The sequence below is a fragment of the Giraffa tippelskirchi genome, chromosome 4, assembly GCF_054371585.1.
Source record: "Giraffa tippelskirchi isolate mGirTip1 chromosome 4, T2T-mGirTip1v1.2.pri, whole genome shotgun sequence".
Classification (NCBI taxonomy): Eukaryota; Metazoa; Chordata; class Mammalia; order Artiodactyla; family Giraffidae; genus Giraffa; species Giraffa tippelskirchi.
Genome location: NC_137278.1, coordinates 137,935,334 through 137,952,061, shown reverse-complemented (window position 1 = coordinate 137,952,061; position 16,728 = coordinate 137,935,334). Strand labels below are relative to the sequence as shown.

General features: G+C 39.0%; 1 protein-coding gene across 1 annotated transcript in view; it reads right to left on the bottom strand.

Annotated features, from left to right (window-relative positions):
- ADAMTS20 (ADAM metallopeptidase with thrombospondin type 1 motif 20) overlaps positions 1-16,728 on the bottom strand; it is a 195,783-nt gene that overhangs the window by 18,925 nt on the left and 160,130 nt on the right. Inside the window, exons 33-37 of the mRNA XM_081593614.1 lie at positions 16,101-16,230; positions 15,793-15,887; positions 15,611-15,705; positions 14,947-15,080; positions 5,280-5,371 (exon numbers count right to left, since the gene is read on the bottom strand). Of these exons, the coding sequence (XP_081449740.1) occupies positions 5,280-5,371; positions 14,947-15,080; positions 15,611-15,705; positions 15,793-15,887; positions 16,101-16,230 (546 nt within the window). The remainder of the gene's footprint in view (positions 1-5,279; positions 5,372-14,946; positions 15,081-15,610; positions 15,706-15,792; positions 15,888-16,100; positions 16,231-16,728) is intronic.

The window sequence follows — 16,728 nt, the reverse complement described above, 5'->3', positions numbered from 1 at the left end:
TCTTGCCAGGAAAATCCCAAAGACAAAGCAGCCTGGTGGGCTACAGTCCATAGGGATCACAAAGAGTTGGACACAACTAAACACACACACACACAACATTTATGATAAAACCACCTAAATTAGGAATAGAAGGGCACTTCCTCAAATTGATCAAAGGCATCAACAAAATACTCACAACTAACACAATAAATGATAAAGACTTAATGCTTTTCCTCTGCAGTCAAGAATAAGAAGGATGTCCACTGTAGCCACTTCTATTCAACAGTATGCTGAAAGTTTTAGACAGTGCAATGAGGCAAGATAAAGAAATTAAAAAAAAAAAATCCAGACTGCAAAGGAAGAAGTAAAACTATCTGTAGACAACATTTCTCTGTATACAGAAAATCTTAAGAAATCCAACGAAAAAATATTACAACCAATAAATGAATTTAGCAGGCTTGCAGAATACAAGATCAATTTACAACAATATGGACAAAAATTAGTGATTTACTGAGGCCTCAGATTTTGCAGTGTTTCCTTACTGGAAAACTCTCTCTGACAAAAGTCTTCTTTACCTTAAACTGGAATCTTATGTCTCATTAATTGAGGCCACTGCTCTCTCATGGCGCTCTCTACATATTTAATGATAGTTATCATAACCTCTCTCTCTTTTCCTGGCTGCTGCTGCTAAGTCGCTTCAGTCGTGTCCAACTCTTTGCGACTCCATGGACTGCAGCCTACCAGGCTCCTCAGTCCATGGGATTTTCCAGGCAAGAGTACTGGAGTGGGGTGCCATTGCCTTCTCCATTTTCCTGGCTACCTTCTCCATTTTCTTTACACAATATGACTTAAACCTTCCCTTTTTTCCCCCTGATTCTACTCCTAGATAGATGAAAATTTTATCTTTTTCAGACAGAAATTTTTAAATAAGTATAACATTCCAGTGTCAAGTACAAATAAATCTTTTGGTCTCGATGTTGTGTTTTGGTACCTTACAATTATATTGGGCAGTTTAGACATTACTACTTGGTTTACATGAGTCATATTGAACTCAGGGTGGTTGAATAAAAAAACCTAAATCACTTTCATATCATTTTGCTGTGTGCTGTGCTTAGCCATTGTCTAACTCAATGAAACTATGAGCCATGTCATATAGGGCCACCCAAGACAGACGGGTCATGGTAGAGAGTACTGAGGAAACATGGTCCACTGGAGAAGGGAATGGCAAACCACTTCAGTATCCTTGCCTTGAGAACCCCACGAACAGTATGAAAAGGCAAAAAGATATGACACTGAAAGATGAACTCCCCAGGCAAGTAGGTACCCAATAAGCTCCAGAAAGAATGAAGAGGCTGAGCCAAAGTGAAACAATGCCCAGTTGTGGATGTGACTGGTGATGGAAGTAAAGTCAGTTATTATAAAGAACAATATTGCAAAGGAACCTGGAATGGAAAGCCCATGAATCAAGGTAAATTGGAAGTGGTCAAACAGGAGATGGCAAGAGTAAACATCAGTTTTTTAGGAATCAGTGAACTAAAATGGATTCCAGATGAGCTACTTCGAATCCTAAAAGATGATGCTATTAAAGTGCAGCATTCAATATGCCAGCAAATTTGGAAAACTCAGCAGCAGCCACAGGACTGGAAAAATTCAGTTTTCATTCCTATCCCAAAGAAAGGCAATGCCAAAGAGTGCTCAAACTACCACACAACTGCACTCATCTAACATGCAAGCAAAGTAATGCTCAAAATTCTCTAAGCTAAGCTACAACAGTATGTGAACTGAGAACTTCCAGATGTTCAAGTTGGATTTAGAAAAGGCAGAAGAAGAATTCAAATTGCCAACATCCACTGGATAATAGAAAAAGCAAGAGAATTCGAGAACATCTCAGTTCAGTTGCTCAGTCGTGTCCAACACTTTGCGACCCCATGGCCTACAGCACGCCAGGCCTCCCTGTCTATAATCAACTTCCGGAGCTTTCTCAAAACTTGTGATCTGGGCACTTCCTTTGCCTAGATTTGTGCTTGTACAGTACTGAATGCATTTTTGTGGGGAAAGAAAATGAACACAGGCCACATCTTCATTAAATACAGTGGAGGATGGATAATTAGTATTACAAAAGATGCTCTTTTCAATCACTTACTCAGTAAAGGAATTTTCCTGCTTAGTATTTGGCATTTGTGTTTCTCTACAAACCATAAAATTGAAACCTTTATTTGTAATTTTCTTTGTACAGTATGGCAAATCAATATCAGTTCAGTTCAGTTGCTAAGTCGTGTCCAACTCCTTGCGACCCCACTGACTGCAGCAAGCCATGCTTCCCTGTCCACCACCAACTTCCGGAGCTTACTCAAACTCATATCCATCAAGTAAGTGATGTCATCAAACCATCTCATCCTCTGTCGTCCCCTCCTCCTGCCTTCAATCTTTCCCAGCATCAGGGTCTTTTCTAGTGAGTCAATTCTTTGCATCAGGTGGCCAAAGTATTATAGTTTCAGCTTCAGCATCAGTCCTCCAATGAATATTCAGGACTGATTTTCTTTAGGGTAGACTGACTGGATCTCCTTGAAGCCCAAGGGACTCTCAAGAGTATTCTCCAACACTACAGTTCAAAAGCAGCAATTCTTCAGTGCTCAGCTTTCTTTATAGTTCAACTCTCACATCTATACATGACTACTGGAAAATAGCTTTGACTAGACAGACCTTTGTTCGCAAAGTAAAGTCTCTGCTTTTTAATATGTTGTCTAGGTTGGTCATAACTTTTCTTCCAATGACCAAGAATCTTTTGATTTCATGGCTGTAGTCACCATCTGCAGTGATTTTGGAGCCCCCCAAAAATAAAGTCTGTCACTGTTTCCACTGTTTCCCCATCTATGTACCATGAAGTGATGGGACCAGATGCCATGATCTTAGTTTTCTGAATGTTGAGTTTCAAGCCAACTTTTTCACTTTCCTCTTTCACTTTCAACAAGAAGCTCTTTAGTTCTTCTTCACTTTCTACCATAAGGGTGGTGTCATCTGTATATCTGAGGTTACTGATATTTTTCCTGGCAATCTTGATTCCAGCTTGTGCTTCATCCAGTCCATCATTTCTCATGATGTACTCTGCACATAAGTTAAATAAGCAGGGTGACTATACAGCCTTGAAATACTCCTTTCCCGATTTGGAACCAGTCTGTTGTTCCAGAAAGGAGTAAGACAAGGTTGTATATTGTCACCTGCTTCGTTAACTTATATGCAGAGTGAAAAGTGAAAGTGAAGTCGCTCAGTCGTGTCCAACTCTTTGCCACCCCATGGACTGTAGCCTACCAGGCTCCTCCGTCCATGGGATTTTCAAGGCAAGAGTACTGGATTGGGTTGCCATTTCCTTCTCCAGGGGATCTTCCCCACCCAGGGATCAAACCCGGGTCTCCTGAGTTATAGGCAGACACTTTTACCATCTGAGCCACCAGGGAAGTCTATGCAGAGCACATCATGGATAATGCCAAGTTGGATGGAGCACAAGCTGGAATCAAGATTGCTGGGAGAAATATCAATAACCTCAGACATGCAGATGACACCACCCTTATGGCAGAAAGCAAAGAAGAACTAAGGAGCCTCTTGATGAAAGTGAAAGAGGATAGTGAAAAAGCTGGCTTAAAGCTCAACCTTCAAAAAACTAAGTTCATGGCATCTGGTCCCATCACTTCATGGCAAATAGATGGAGAAACAATGGAAACAGTGACAGACTATTTTCTTGGGCTCCAAAATCACTGCAGATGGTGACTGCAGCCATGAAATTAAAAGACACTTGCTCCTTGGAAGAAAAGCTATGACCAACCTAGACAGCATATTAAAAGGCAGAGAGATTACTTTGTCAACAAAGGTCCATTTAATCAAAGCTATGGTTTTTCCAGTAGTCATGTATGGATCTGAGAATTGGACTATAAAGAAAGCTGAGTGCCAAAGAATTGATGCTTTTGAACTGTGGTGTTAGAAAAGACTCTTGAGAGTCCCTTGGACTGCAAGGAGATCAAACCAGTCAATCCTAAAGGAAATCAGTCCTGAATATTCATTGGAAGGATCGATGCTGAAGATAAAGCTCTAATACTTTGGCCACCTGATTCAAAGAGCTGACTCTGGAAAAAACCTTGATGCTGAGAAAGACTGAAGGCAGGAGGAGAAGAAGATGACAGAGGATGAGATGGTTAGATGGCATCACCAACTTGATGGACTTGAATTTGAGCAAACTCAGGGCGTCGATGATGGACAGGAGGGCCTGGCATGCTTCATTCCATGGGTCACAAAGAGTCAGACACAACTGAGTGACTGAACTGAACTGACTAACATGTATTGGAATGAGCTACCAGGGTAGCCCTCATATCCCTTTACCGGGTTCTATTTGTATTTCTGGATCTAAGATTTATATATTTATCTCAGTTAACTTTTTTCATATTCATTTGGGCCTATAGTTCTAGTGACCTCCTTTAAGTGCACTTCTCTAATACAGAAAAAGTCCTCTTTTTTTAACATTAAACATATCTTCCATGCCATTTGATGGAAACTGTGAATACGAAATTCCCAGAAGAAACAATACAAACAAACTATTGACTACTTGTCTTCAAAATGACATCCTTATTATAATTAGTCCTCCTGTGCATGATTTTTAATTTTCTATAAATCTACCTAATGATGCTATATTCATCTAGCTTTTATCTCTCCATCTTATTATAAAACTATTGCTTGCTCATAACAACTTTATAAAATCCTTTATTAAAAATGAGATAGTAAATTTCTTCTAGGAAACACACTTTGTACTAGAAATCTCAAAGGTGACATAAAAAAATATATGAAGAGAACCCTGGAAAAGAACGAATAAAACCAAGAAGACATGGAAACGTATGACTTCACAAATAATAGAAAATTATTCTGAGAATGTTACAGGCCCAGTCAGCTAAAATAACTGATGTTAGTAGCAGTGTAATGAAAGTCACATGCTTGTGATGTGTTTCTTTACCTTGTAATGTATGTCTATTCATTTCTAGGAACTAAGTGGAAAGATTAAAAATAATACAGCATTATGGAAGGAGAAACAGGACCTAAACTATTTTAAATTCTTATATTATAGCTCTCAAACAAATGCAATATTAGCCAAGATGCTTTTCTTCCAAAGTTTATCTATAAACGTTGCAATAAATTTCATCTAAGAAGTTAGCATTTTCTATTTACTTATTTTTTTGCAGTACTGTGGTCAAGAAAATAAATGAGGAAAAATATTATTAATTTTTTTCAGTGAGAAAATAATAAACAAAATGAAATACCTGTGGGCATCTGGCAGCACTATAGCAATCTCCAGCTGTGGCAAATGGAACTGCATTTCCAAATATTGTCTGGGCAAAAAGAAGGTCTGTAGCTAGAAAATAATAAATGAAACTCTTCAGCACTTAGACACTGTATTCAAATCTTCATTGAATACAAAGCATACAGTCTTCACATTATATTCTTAAATACATTCATATAATTAATCTGAAACTTTAAGCAAAAATGTTGCACAATTGTCATAATAACATAGATCAGGCTCTAAAATTTTTATTTAACATAAAAATGTTCATCTCAAAAACTGTCCTAAAAATGGCAGGGATATCTATAACTAATCCAGATGTTTTAAAAGCTAAATATATGCTCTATTGTATATCATAGTGAATATCTAAAAATAGATAAAGTGGAGTCAAGGAACAAAATTAGAAGAAGCATTATTTTAAGATAAACAGGTGTGGAGGCATGGGTTGGCACAGGCTTACCACAGGGATGGTGGCACTGGAAGATCCCCCGGTGTAAACCCAGTTGGAGTTCACCATTAATCCTACCACAGAGCCTGTAGACCCCAGGCTGGGTCACCTCAGGCCAAACAACTACCAGGGAGGGAGCACAAACCCACCTATCAGCAGATAATTGAATTAAAGCTTCACTGAGCAAGGCCCTGCCCACCAGAGCAAGACCCAGTTTTTACCATCACCATTCCCTCCCATCAAGAAGCTTACACAAGCCTCTTAGCCTCATCCATCAAAGGGCAAACAGGAAGAAGCAAGAAGAATCATAATCTCAAAGCAGCTAAAACAAAAACCACATTACATAAAGTTAATCATGATGAAAAAGCATAAAATTATGTCCCAGATGAAGGGACAAGACAAAACCCTGGAAAAACACAAGCAAATGAAGCAGAGATAGGCAACCTTCCAGAAAAAGAATTCAGAATAATGGTAGTGAAGATGATCCAGGATCTTGGGAAAAGAATGGAGGCAAGGATTGAGAAGATGAAAGAAATGCTTAGCAAAGACCTAGAACTAAAGAACAAACAAACAGAGATAAATGGTACACTAGAAGGAATCAAGAGCAGAATAACTGAGGCAGAAGAACGGACAAATGACCTGGAGGACAGAATGGTGGAAATCTCTGCCACAGAACAGAATATAGAAAAAAGAATGAACAGAAATGAAGACAGACTAACAGACCTCGGGGACAACATTAAATGCACCAATATTTACATTATAGGAGTCCCAGAAGGAGAAGAGAGAGAAAGGACCTGAGAAAATATTTGAAGAGATAATAGCTGAAAACTTCCTGAACATGGGAAAGGAAATAGTCAACCAAGTCCAGGAAGCACGGAGAGTTCCAGGAAGGATAACCCAAGGAGGAACACACCAAGACACGTACTAAAGATAAACAGGGAATTCCAGTGGTTAGGACTCAGTGTTTTCACTGCCCAAGGGCCCAGGTTCAATCCCTGGTCCAGGAACTAAGATTCCACAAACTGTGTGGTGTGACCAAAAAAACAAACAAATTTAAAAAAAGATAAATTATGACAAAGCAATACACAAGTGCTTATAGAGAGTACACATATCAATTCATTTAGGGAATTAAAAAACACCCAGCTAAAAAGTGTGCTATTTCTTTGATTTCTTATATTATTGTATTATATTATTATTTCATTCCTTTCTATTTTATTTTTGCTAATGGTGTTAACAAAATTTCTTGATTGGCAAAAATGCTGGGGATTCTACATAAAGTATCAAAAAAGTAGAGATCTTGGATCAAAAATAGGAGAAACCCTGAAAATAAGCCAGCCCAATCACTTTTTCATGCTTAAATCACTTAAATAATATTCCAACTAATGTTCATTCAGTCAGTGGCTCTCATCTCTGCTAATGTTGTTTCAAATACTTTTCAAGAAGACTGCAAGACCACTGCATACCCCAGTGATGACGCCAGTCCCCTAGAGGCAATCCCCAAAGGTAGCACTTCCGGAAATATTTATCATATCTCTAAGGGCAGTTTCCAAACCCAGGAGGCCTTCCGTGGTGTGCCAGGTCAGCTTGTATCCAATCATGAGAACAAGTTGGGGGTGTCTTTTCCTACCTGCATGCAAAATGAGCTCATGTTGGCAGCTTAAAATTGGTCATGGTGGGAATATATATGTCGAGAAACTGACAAATACTACAAATCAAACTTTTTTCCTGGTTGTTAAGAGTTAGTTGTTGAACATTTACCCATTGCTTATGTGTGGCACTTAGGGTTAGGCTGAGGCAAACAGACACAATTTTCAAATCATCCTTTTCTATGGTCTCCTACACCATTACCTGGATAACCCAAAAATAGCTTTCACTTAAAGGGTCCAAAGAAAGCTGAAAGCCGAAGAATTGATGCTTTTGAACTGTGGAGTTGGAAAAGATTCTTGAGAGTCCCTTGGACTGCGAGGAGATCAAACTAGTCAACCTTAAAAGAAATAAATCCTGAATATTCATCGGAGGGACTGATGCTGAGGCTGAATTTCCAATACTTTGGCCACCTGATGCAAAGAACCAACTCACTGAAAAAGATGCTGATGCTGGGAAAGACTGAAGGCAGGAGGAGAAGGGGACAACAGAGGACAAGATGGCTGGATGGCATCAACAACTCAAATGAACATGAGCTTGAGCAAGCTCCAATAGAAGGTGAAGGACAGGAAAGTCTGGCGTGCTGCAGTCCATGGGGTTGCTAAGAGTCGGACACAACTGAGTGACTGAACAATAACAGGTCCCAAGCTAAATGCAATTATACTTTCATGCCACAATTAACATTTCATGCCACAAATCCCCATATTCTGTCTGTTAGAAAATCACAGAGTGTGCCTCTTTAATATTCCTCTCAGGTTCTCAGGCTCTCTGTCTTAAACCTTGTCCTTAATAATTTAGACCCTCATCACTTTCTATCTGAACTATTATATTATTAATAATATTAGCTTTCTAATCATCTTCATGGATAAAATTTGTTTTCCCTCCAACTAAGTCTGTCTCCTCCTTTGCTTATACTTTTACCCCAAAGGTCCTCATAACTTAAAAGATAAATTCAATTTATAGTTTAGTATACATTGTTCTTCATGATCTTCTTTCTGGGAAATTCTTTAACAAGCTGCTACCAACATCCATTCAATTTATGCTTAGGCAAAATTGGATGACTTAATCTCTGATGGAATCAAGATGCTTCACCATCCCATGCTGTGTTCAAGATGGCTCTGCCTCCTGAAACTCCATTTTCTCTCTGCTTAATACAAATTTGGCTTCAAGATTTCCTCATTATAGCTTCTTGAGGAAAGTTGACTCATTCAGCAAATATTTCTTTAGAACACATTATGTATTGGGCATTATTATAAGTGCTGCAAGTGAATGAAACAGGGCCTGATGGACCCTGAGTGCTACCAGAGAGAGAGATAAGTAACAGAGTAGATACTATCATATGTTATAGGTGATTATTGCTATAGGAAAAATAAATAACCAGGAAAAGGACAGGGGAACAGGAAGTTTAGGCAAGGAGAGGGTCTAGGATGCATTCATTGGGAAAGTATATTTAAGCAGAGACCCAAAAAATATTAAGTGGTAAATCCAACATATAACTGCAGGACAGTCATTCTAGGCAGATAGAACAGAAAGTGCAAAGGCTTTAAGGAGGGATGGGGTAGATGCTTGATGTATTCAAGGAACAGCAAAGGGACAAGTGTGTCTGAAGCTGTTCATGTATGGGAGGAATGTGGAGGGAAGGAACAGAAAGGTAATGGGTTGGGAAGGTCATGTTGAGTTTTACTGGCCATTGGCAAGGTTTTTATTTTATGAGTTAGATGGGAGATGTTTGGAGAGTTTTGAGCAAAGGTTGGAGTTGTTAAAAAGATGAAATGAGATCATGTGTGAGGCATGATATGGTTTATGTTTTATGGATCACTCTGGCTTCTCTGCTGAGAAGAGAATCTAGGTCAGTAGTAGGGGGAAAGGTGAAAAGGAACTTGAGCGCTACCAGAGTAAACAGGGATGCCACTCCATAGGTATAATAATTCAGGTGGAAAAAAATAATATAGACCTCTATCAAGGTGGTAGCTAAGTGAGGTAATGTCAAAGAGGGACTTGGTGTGTGTCTTAGCTCAAGCTGCCCTAACAAACTCATAGACTGGGTGTCTTAACAGAAACTTATTTCTCCCAGTTCTAGCACCTAAGATCAGGTGCCAACATCATCAGGGTCTGATGAAAGGCCCCTACCTGGCTTGTAGAACTTGGTAATGGATGGCATGCAGGTGTGAGAGAAAGCGGGGAGTTACAGATGTTGCTGTGTTTCAACAAGAGTAACTAGAAGATTATAGTTGCCATTTACTGAAAGGGCGAAAATCAGGGGTAGAAGGAGTGGTTGTGAAGAAACATTGAAAGTTGAGTTGTGGATACATTGTCAGATGCCTATTAGATGTAGGTATGCTGAGAAGAGAGTTGAATCTTGAAATTCAGGGCAGCAGTCCAAATTGGAGCTATACATTTGGGACTGTCATTTAACAGATGGTGTTTGAAATCTGTAAGTTGAAAGAGACCTCTAAGGAAATGATGGGAGTCCTGAATTTCTTCAATACTCATTCTTGTAGAAGATAAATAACCAAGTTGAGAAACAGTGAGAAAAATGGAAGAAAGAGTGACCAAGACAGGCACCAAATGATGAGCGTGTGGACTCCTGGAAGCCAAATGCTGCTGATGGATCAAGTGAAATAAAAACCAAGAATTTGTCATTGGATTTAGAGAAATGGAGAAAAAACTCGTGATGTAAGAGAGAAAGGAAAGCTTGCTGAAATAATGTTCTGGAGTTGGATCAAAGCAAGAAACCCAGAGCACAAGTAGAGAGGGTTGCCTCAGATGGGAGCGGGAACAGTTCACCCACAGTAACCAGGAGAGAAGGCAAAGTCTATAGGTCAAGGTTTAGGTGGGCTAGTAGTTGTGATGTTACCAAAAGTGGGATCCAACTGCTTGCCACCCTAAAGCCAATAAAGAGTCAAGGGTGGTGAAAAGGAAAGGTTGCTTTATTTCAGAGGTCAGCAACCAGAGGACTAGGCAGGCTCCTATCCACAAGCCAAATCCCCCACCACTGACAGTCAGTGGGCAAAAGCTTTTATAGACAGAGGGAGGGGGCGACACGCAGAAACAGCACAGTCAGCTCTGAGAGTCACCTTGGAATTAGTCGTGCAGTAGTCTGATCAGAGTCATCCTGATTGTTTTAAGTACAGTTAGTCTTTAGTTACAGGCTTTCCAGGTGGTGCTAGTGTAAAGAATCTTCCTGCCAAGGCAGGAGACATAAGAAACTCGAGTTGGATCCCTGGGTCAAGAGGATCCTGTGAAGGAGGAAATGGTAACACACTCCAGTATTCTTGCATGGAAAATTCCATAGAGGAGCCTGGAGGTCTATAGTCCATGGGGTCACAAAGAGTCAGACATGACTGAAGCATCATGCACACACACACACAATCTTTAGTTTCAGGATCAGTCTCTTCCCATTTCTTTGAGGCCAGTTCTCAAATTGTGGCAGCTTATGTCACAGCTACAGTCTGATGATCATCATGTAGTTATCTTCTTCAACCTGGTGGGAGTTTCAGTATCTATAAGACAGCTCAAAGGATATGGCTCTGAATATTATCTATAGCCCTTGGAGAGGAACTAAAGATCCTCGACTTTGCTTAATGACTGTTGGTCTCCTTTGACTGTTTTCCTTTGTTTCTGCATTTTCTCACTTCTCTGATTAAACTTACTCTTTAGCTAAAGTTTCTCTACAGACAGAAGGCAAGCTGAGGACATGAAGGGCAAGGACCATAGGGTCCTGCTCCATTTCAGTGGTAGTTTGTAGAAATTCCATTCTTGTTGTTCTTAATTTCTCAGTGAGAGAGGAAACAAGATCATCAGCAATAAGGGACTAGAGTGGAGGTATTAGAAATTTTAGAAGCTTGAAGCTGGAGAAGAAGCTGTGAGTTAGACATTGAGAGGAGTGGGGGAAGAATGGAGTAGGGTCCATGCAAGCTCAGGAGTCATGCATTTAAAGTAAATCAGTCAGGAGGCCTGTGTACTATTTGCCACACACAAATTTCATGGTGCAGATGCAGAGCAGCTGAAAGGTTTAATTTAATCAAGACTGGAGTTTTGGCACACAAGTTTGAGGAAGGACAAAAGAAAGCAAGTGGAAAGTGTACACATTTAATATTGTATCTTCGGAGCCCAACCCAATGCCTGGCAAAATGCAGCTTTGTTAAATAAATGAATGAAACATAAAAAGTTAATGAACAGCAAATAAGTTCCTAAATGTCCATTATTTACTCAGCAATGCTGACACACATATATTATTAAATAATAACATTATTTATAGAGCACTTACTACCTACAGGGAATTTACTAGGTATGTCGCAAGTATCATCTCTTAATTCAATCCGAAAACAAAAAATAAATAAATAAAAGAAGGAAAGAAAACATAAAAAGAAAGAAAAAGCTTGAGAGGCATCTTACTTTAGAAATCAGGGGATTTAGGCTTAGAGAGAGATGCCCAAGGTCACAGACTCGTAACTGGATGAAGAAAGTTTACACTCAGGAGTCTAACTTCAGTTTATGATCATATCCAAAGCAGCAGAATGCTTCCCCACCACAGTAACGGTGGGTGTTTAGCAAATGGTAGCTACCCATATGACTGCAAGTTAGAGATTAAGTATTCATGCATTCACCATCTCAACAAATGTTTTTTTGTTTCTTTTTACAATTTAGGCACTATGCTAGGCTTTGGTGATTTATATTGATTTAGAGTTTCTGCTTCTGAAATGAACTTCTTTCCCTGTTCATGTCACTATGTAATATCCCGGAGGGTAGACTGTCTGACGGTCAGCTTATGTTCAGTTCAGTTCAGTGCAGTCGCTCAGTCGTGTCCGACTCTTTGCGACCCCATGAACCACAGCATGCCAGGCCTCCCTGTCCATCACCAACTCCTGGAGTCCACCCAAACCCATGCCCATTGAGTCGGTGATGCCATCCAACCATCTCATCCTCTGTTGTCCCCTTCTCCTCCGGCCCTCAATCTTTCCCAGCATCAGGGTTTTTTGAAATGAGTCAGCTCTTCACATCAGGTGGCCAAAGTATTGGGGATTCAGCTTCAGCATCAGTCCTACCAATGAACACCCAGGACTGATCTCCTCTAGGATGGACTGGTTGGATCTTCTTGCAGTCCAAGGGACTCTCAAGAGTCTTCTCCAACAGCACAGTTCAAAAGCATCAATTCTCCGGCGCTCAGCTTTCTTTATAGTCCAACTCTCACATCCACACATGACCACTGGAAAAACCATAGCCTTGACTAGACAGACCTTTGTTGACAAAGTAAAGTCTCCGCTTTTCAATATGCTGTCTAGGTTGGTCATAACTTTCCTTCCAAGGAGTAAGCGTCTTTTCATTTCATGGCTGCATTCACCATCTGCAGTGATTTTGGAGCCCAGAAAAATAGTCAGCCACTGTTTCCACTGTTTCCCCATCTATTTGCCATGAAGTGATGGGACCAGATGCCATGATCTTAGTTTTCTGAATGTTGAGCTTTAAGCCAACTTTTTCACTCTCCTCTTTCACTTTCATCAAGAGGCTCTTTAGTTCTTCTTCGCTTTCTACCATAAGGGTGGTGTCATCCGCATATCTGAGGTTATTGATATTTCTCCTAGCAATCTTGATTCCAGCTTGTGTTTCCTCCAGCTCAGCATTTCTCATGATGTACTCTGCATATAAGTTAAATAAGCAGGGTGACAATATACAGCCTTGATGTACTCCTTTTCCTATTTGGAACCAGTCTGTTGTTCCATGTCCAGTTCTAACTGTTGCTTCCTGACCTGCATACAGGTTTCTCCAGAGGCAGGTCAGGTGGTCTGGTATTCCCATCTCTTTAAGAATTTTCCACAGTTTATCGTGATCCACACAGTCAAAGGCTTTGGCATAGTCAATAAAGCAGAAATAGATGTTTTTCTGGAACTCTCTTGCTTTTTCGATGATCCAGCGGCTGTTGGTAATTTTCATCTCTGGTTCCTCTGCCTTTTCTAAAACCAGCTTGAACATCTGGAAGTTCACGGTTCCATTGCTGAAGCCTGGCTTGGAGAATTTTGAGCATTACTTTACTAGCGTGCGAGATGAGTATAATTGTGCAGTAGTTTGAGCATTCTTTGGCATTGCCTTTCTTTGGTATTGGAATGAAAACTGACCTTTTCCAGTCCTGTGGCCACTGCTGAGTTTTTAAATTTGCTGACATATTGAGTGCAGCACTTTCACAGCATCATCTTTCAGGATTTGAAATAGCTCAACTGGAATTCCATCACCTCCACTAGCTTTGTTTGTAGTGATGCTTCCTAAGGCTCACTTGACTTCACATTCCAGGATGTCTGGCTCTAGGTGAGTGATCACACCATCATGATTATCTGGGTCGTGAAGATCTTTTTGTACAGTTCTGTGTATTCTTGCCACCTCTTCTTAATTTCTTCTGCTTCTGTTAGGTCCATACCATTTCTGTCCTTTATTGAGCCCATCTTTGCCTGAAATGTTCCCTTGGTATCTCTGATTTTCTTGAAGAGATCTCTAGTCTTTCCCATTCTGTCATTTTCCTCTATTTCTTTGCATTGATTGCTGAGGAAGGCTTTCTTATCTCTTCTTGCTATTCTTGGGAACTCTGCATTGAAATGGGAATATCTTTCCTTTTCTCCTTTGCTTTTCGCTTCCCTTCTTTTCACAGCTATTTGTAAGGCCTCCAGAGACAGCCATTTTGCTTTTTTGCATTTCTTTTTCTTGGAGATGGTCTTGACTCCTGTCTCTTGTACAACATCACGAACCTCCGTCCATAGTTCATCAGGCACTCTGTCTATCAGATATAGTCCCTTAAATCTATTTCTCACTTCATTGTATAGTCATAAGGGATTTGATTTAAGTCATACCTGAATGGTCTATTGGTTTTCTCCACTTTCTTCAAGTTCAGCCTGAATTTGGCAATAAGGAGTTCATGATCTCATAGGGTTCATAAATATACTTAAACTTTACTGTCCTGTAAATTGCTTCCTAGAAATTCAGCAGGTCCATAAGCTGGGATTGTGGGTGGGAGGGACTTTATCTCTGCAATGCCAGTTACTAACTCCAAGACATGGGGCAAGTCATTTAATTCTATAAGTGCATCTTAATTTTATCACTTGCAACAATATGATGAAATACTGCCTTATCTAGTATAGGGTTGTTAAAAAAAATCAAAGGAGACAAAGTATAAGAGAATATTATACAAACTGTCACCTGAAACCAATGTTAATTATTACTTTAAACCTTTGCAGAAAGCTTATACAACTACATTTAAAATATTGATTTCCTTATTTTTAATGTAATTTGGAATTTTAGGGTAGAGGGTTATATATTGGAAGGGTGATATCTTTACTACAACAGTATCTTTATTAATAACAGTGTCATTACCACCACATTTTTATTAAGAATCCCCAAGGTCCATCTTGTTGCATTGAAGTATGTAGCTAATAACATTTTTTTTTAATTTTAAGTAATTATTGTACAGTGCTAGACTCCAGTCACCACATACACCATATAGCATATTGTTAAACTTGCATTAGCAAATAAATGTTTCTCATTTTACAACTAGAGATTCAGTACTTACTTTTAATTTGCATGGAAGTAAGATCAATTCTTATTTTGCTGAAAACAGTGTGTCCAGCAGCCAGATAGTCATTTTTACATTCACAGTCTTGCCTCCGGCTTCCATTAAAAGGACATTCATATGGATTTCGTAGTCTATAACAACATTAGAATATTGTAGTGTTAGGTACAGTTATTAGACCATAATGTAAATAGTAAACTTTGGAAGTGGGAGGGAAAAAGAAACCCTCTGCAATATTTTTTGTGTCAACAAGTTAACTGTGAAAGAAGTAAAAATCACTCAAGGTTAACGTATAAAATGATCAATGGGAAATTCAAGACCAGTTTGTAGAAAAATAATTCAGCTGTAGTTCTAGCTTTTGTTACGGGAATCAACTTGATTTCTATGAAAACATACACAGGTCTTAAATTCTACCCTCCTCTGTTCTCCCATTGCTCACCCACAGCATCCTTCTTATTCAGTCTCTCTGTGAGTACATATTAATACCCAAAGTTTAATTATTGAACAGGCATGGACAACATCTGGTTTATGTCTTAATATGTCCACCTGCTCTTAAATTACTTGTCCTGCTGTGAGCTATTCAACTACCACTCTGAACTGTGGAACTTCTAATTCTCTTGATGGACCATAAGAAAGCATGGAGAAGGCAAAATACAGCTCATACCTAAAACCATACACTTCAGAAAAGTTGTCTTCTTCACCTTTGACCAATGATATATATTCCTTAGGGTTCTGCAAGTGCATGCCAGCACAATAGATCTAAAGGGAAAATGCAAAGATCTGGAAAAGCTTGTTTCAAAGTCAATGGTCAGTGTTAAAATCAAATAGGAACTGTTTACATAATACCTTTGTTATTTTTCCTTTAATGTTAAGGTAATAGTCACCATCCTTGGTAATGTTGTTTTTCACTTGTATTTCTTTACAGCTGGTAAATGTTTTACCTTCAAGGACAAGTGAGTTCAATTTATCAACAATGAACACATTACAGACACAACATGAATTTAACTTAATTATACCAATATTGTTATACTCTGAAAAAAGAAACCTTCATTTTGTGGAGTGTATGACTACTCTAAATATTTTTTTTTCAAATTTTAATTAAAACTTCTTTAGAACACTTAGTTTCTAAATAGATTTTTGAAGTCTTTACTTACAGTCACTGACATAACATTTCTTTTGAGCATCTGGTTTTAAACGCTTTAAACATAAATCACTGGACAGACCATTATCGGCCAAGCATTCCACTCTTCTCTCCATCATCCCAACTCCACAAGTCACAGGGCACTGTAAATAGAGTAAAATTGGAAGGTAAACTACAAGATGGGTAATAAGGCCAGTAAATACACATCTCCTCTTCCCTGACTAGGTCCTTTTGGAATAAACTGATGATCAGTGATGGCCAGGAGGCTGGAGAGTCACAAGTGGGACTAATTCTTAAGAAACTGAACCTATTCTTTCTCGGTTGCTGACTTCTTTCCCTTCATTTTGTATAGTTATCTCAGCATTATGTTGTAAATACTTGATAAATATTATTTAATGATGGTTATTGAAACTTCTGAGTTTTTACTCAGTGATACATGTTAAGTTTGCATAGCAATATTTACCTGCTTTCTATCAGTTAAATTGGAAATGGAACAGGGTGCAAATAACCTGTATTACCCATATGTTAAATTTATTTACATTTTTACTGAACTAAAAAATACTGCTTAAGTATCTGCTCAAAATGCAAACTACTGTGCCAGGCTCTCTGAGGAACAGACACAGGATCAGTTATAAAGCAAG